Here is a 3,883-nt window from a genome sequence, read left to right as displayed (position 1 = left end):
TTATTATTATTTATTATTAATCAATCAAATAATTACTTTTTTTTCTTATCTATTCTCTCACATTTTCTCATATTTTATATATCAATCAATAAAATAAAAATAAAAAAACTACAAATCATCTAAAAATTATTTTCAAAACTAACAAACAAACAATTTTTCTCTTAATTAGAAAACTCAAAACACAATTCTATATTCAAATTATAATTCAAAAACTAATCTAAGGGCCGTTTAGAGCATCCACAATGGGATGAGTAAAATTGTTTGTTAAAGTGTGTTATATGACAAAAAGTAATAAAAGTGTGGTCCAAAAATGTGTTAAGGTGTATTAAGAGTTTATTAATTTTAGACAATGAGTGTGATACAACAGATGTGTTAAAATAAATAAATCCTCCATGAAAGGCTTTCTCTCTCTCCATGGAAAGCTCTGCTGAAGATGAAGGCAGCATGGGTCCGAAGGAATTGGATCGGACGTCCGGCCAGTCAACGACAAATTTTTTTTTTTTCTCTCAATGGGTTTGAACATCCAAAAAGCAACTGACTGGACATCCAATTGAACGACCCCACAACACTTTCAACATCCCCCTCTCTCTCCCTCTCACTAACTAAAACATTAATCATAATTAATACACAACTTAACATACCGCAATAACACACCCATTAACACTTTATTATAAACCCAAGAATTATTATGATTGACTAAAATTTTGGCACTCACGTGCCATTTACCTAGAGCCCATATCCTTTCCATAAACCCTAGCTAAACCCCGAACTCGATACCAGAGAGAGACTGAACACACAACAATGGCAAGCCACGCTAATCGTCTGATTATCTCCAGATTAACGCCGACGACGACATCGAGATGCTATTCTACGCCGACAGCGTTGACTGTGACCAAAGGCAAAGAGGACTCACTGTTCCGCAAGCTCTCCGCTCTCGGCTACGGCGGCTCTGGCTCAGACGCCGCCGTAGCCGACACTCTCGACGAATGGGTAAAGCAAGGTAAATCCATCAAGAGGTTCGACATCATCAGCTGCGTCAATCATCTTCGCAAGTTCAAGAAGTACCACCACGCTATCCAGGTCTCTCTCTCTCTCTCTCTCTCTCTCTCTCTCTCTCATATACAAATATATGTATGCTAAAATTTTTGTTATTTCAGGACCTAATTGACCTAATTAATTTTACTTTGTTAATCATTTTGGCGATTCCTGAATTGCATAGATAGAATGAATTTACATTTGTTCATTACTGGTTAGTGTTTGATCTGTAATCATAAAATGTTCAATAATGGAAGATCGCATTTTAATGCTGAAGCTGCTGTTTGGTCTATACCCAGTGAAAGGGAAAGGGAAATATGGAGAGGGTGAAATGTATGTAAGTGAAACCATCTTTTCCCTATCCCTACCCAAATCATGATCCAAACACAACCTTAGGTTTTTTGTGAAAGCGTTATAAGGGCTTGATGGAGTTAGTTAAATCCAATTTATTGATGCCCATGTGATTGCGGCTACTCGGCTTCACAAGCTGCATTTCGTATCTATTGAGTGATATTTGAAGTTCTTCAAGTTGTAGAATTGTTTACTGCTTGATCTACTAGCCGTGTTATGAATATCTGAATTTTTTGGGGAATGCATGACTTGTTACCCTAGTAACTTTTCCGGTCAGATAATTAACTCATTGAATGAGTTAAAATTCATGTTTCAAGCATATTTTGCGATCGAATCTGCTAAGCTGCTAAAGTGATTACAAACACATCTCAACTCTCAGCATATAATTTACTACTCTACTCAACAAGCCTTTGCCCCAATTGTGATAGGTATATGGCATGTCAATTGACTGAAAAAATGTTTGTCTTTTGTGTGAACCGTTAGTTCATTCAAATGCTAACCAATAACATACAGTTCCTTAAATCCTCTCTGCTAGATGTTGTTTTGAATTTAATTGATGCCCTCTTCGACCTGCTCTTAAGTTTTTTTCCCCCCCAATAAATGCAGCTATATGAATGGATGGAAAAAGGCAAGAACAAAATGAACAATGCTGACCGTGCAATACGCATAGACCTTCTTGCCAAGGCCAATGGGGTGGCCTCAGCTGAAAAGTATTTCAACAGCCTCGAAGGATCTGCAAAGACTATGAAAACTTATGGAGCACTTCTTAGTACTTACTGCAAGGAGAAAATGCTAGATAAAGCTATCGAGCTTTTTGAGAAGATGAAAGAGCTAAGTTTTACATCTGCTTTAAACTATAATAATATGATGTCTCTTTACTTGAACCTTGGCCAACCTGAAAAAGTCCCTTCCCTAGTGAAAGAAATGGAGGAGATGAACATTGCTGCAGATAAATATACTTATAATCAATTGATGAACAGCTATGCTTCTCTGAATGATGTAAATGCAGTAGAGGAAGTTCTTGAGACGATGAAAACGAAGAAGGTAATACCTGATTGGTTTACATATGGAAATCTAGCAACCATTTATGTCAATGCAGGGCTTATTGATAAGGCCAATGATGTTCTCGAAAAATTGGAGGATGAGGATATGTTAAATGGCCTTGATCGTGAAACTTTTCATACTCTCATCACTTTGTATGCTCGAACCTCTAATTTGCTGGGGGTTAATCGAGCATGGGTGTCTTTGAAGTTGACCTTTGCAAAACCCAATAATGTTAGCTATCTCATCATGCTTTTGGCTCTCTTCAAGCTGGAAAATGTGGATGGCCTCGAGAAATGTTTTGCAGAGTGGGAATCAGGTTGCTCAACCTATGATGTCAGGTTAGCGAATATTATTTTGGAATCTTACCTTAATAGAAACATGATCGAGGAAGCTAATGCACTTTATGAAAGTGTGGTCAGTAGAGGGGTTCAACCTAATTTGAGGACACTGAATCTTTTCACAAGCTACTACTTGAAGAAGCAACAGATGGATCTGGCTTTGAAGTTTTTTGAAATAGGTGTATCTAAAATGAGTTCAGAGAAAAGTAATTGGTTTCCAACTGATGAAACTGTTAGTATGTTTTTGAAATACTTTGAGGAGGAAAAGGATACAGAGAGTGCTGAGAAGTTCTGTGAGATCATGAAAAAGATTGGACGTCTCGAGTCCAATGCCTCTGTTTCTCAGCTTCAAACATGTATTGCTGCTGGAAAAGTGGGAACCCTAGATGTGTCAGCAAGTTAAAGATTCACTGAAATAAGCCCTGAAGTTGAGAAGATGCTCCATTTAATGCGGTCTGAGTAAGCTGGTGCAAGTTAACTAATTCAACATTGCAGGAGCTGTTTTGAATGCTATGGTTTTAAACTTGTTTATGTTTAATAGGAGTTCAAAAATTCATAGCACTCGGCTATGGTCCAATGTTGGTTTTTAAGTGTCAAATGAAGCAAGTAGGAATTTTTCTCTTCTTTTCCTGCTTTTATCCGTGCATACTTGGGGCAACTTTGTGGTGCTGGATATTTTGATTTTCTTGATCTAGGTTGAGTTCTGTGAGGTGACAATTACTGCCTCACAATTACCATACTGTTTTCCTCAACATATGTATCTATATCTATAAGAAGGGGGGTAATTATTCAGTAATTTCGGAGTATAGATATGTGGTATTTCATAACATTGTGATTGGTGGAGAAGGTGGGTAAGTGAGATATTGTGTTGGGTGATTGAGTAGCATAAGGGGCATATTGAATGATGATTGGTTAAAGGCCTGTTTGTTTGGAGGTATAGGAAGGGGATTGAGACTACTAATACTTTGGTATTACTAATACCTTGTTTGTTTTGAGAGATAGCCTTGAGAGTACTAATACCTTGGTATTACTAATACCCTTGGAAGGGGGATTCGTAGTGAGGAGGTAGAGATTGTATTAGAAAAATAGTGAGGGGATTAGAAATTTTTTTATTT

At 37.2% G+C, this 3,883-nt stretch overlaps 1 protein-coding gene across 1 annotated transcript; it reads left to right on the top strand.

The window, feature by feature from the left end:
• Nucleotides 1–637: 637 nt before the first annotated feature.
• LOC114279183 (pentatricopeptide repeat-containing protein At4g01990, mitochondrial) lies at nt 638–3,564 on the top strand. Its single transcript, XM_028221393.2, has 2 exons — nt 638–1,080; nt 1,993–3,564. The coding sequence occupies exons 1-2, from the start codon at nt 802–804 to the stop codon at nt 3,169–3,171; spliced, it is 1,458 nt and encodes a 485-aa protein (XP_028077194.2). The 5' UTR covers nt 638–801; the 3' UTR covers nt 3,172–3,564.
• The last annotated feature ends 319 nt before the right edge of the window (nt 3,565–3,883 follow it).

Source organism: Camellia sinensis, chromosome 2 (assembly GCF_055761805.1).
Source record: "Camellia sinensis isolate YWXY chromosome 2, ASM5576180v1, whole genome shotgun sequence".
Lineage (NCBI taxonomy): Eukaryota > Viridiplantae > Streptophyta > Magnoliopsida > Ericales > Theaceae > Camellia > Camellia sinensis.
Note: the sequence above shows the minus strand (reverse complement) of the source record. Positions and strands in the feature narration are given on the sequence as shown.

Bases quoted from the DNA above. Each gene is read 5' to 3' on its own strand.
- LOC114279183 (XM_028221393.2), top strand. From the start codon at position 802: ATGGCAAGCCACGCTAATCGTCTGATTATCTCCAGATTAACGCCGACG. The intron at 1,081-1,992 runs GTCTCTCTCTCT...CAATAAATGCAG, and splicing joins AGTACCACCACGCTATCCAG to CTATATGAATGGATGGAAAA.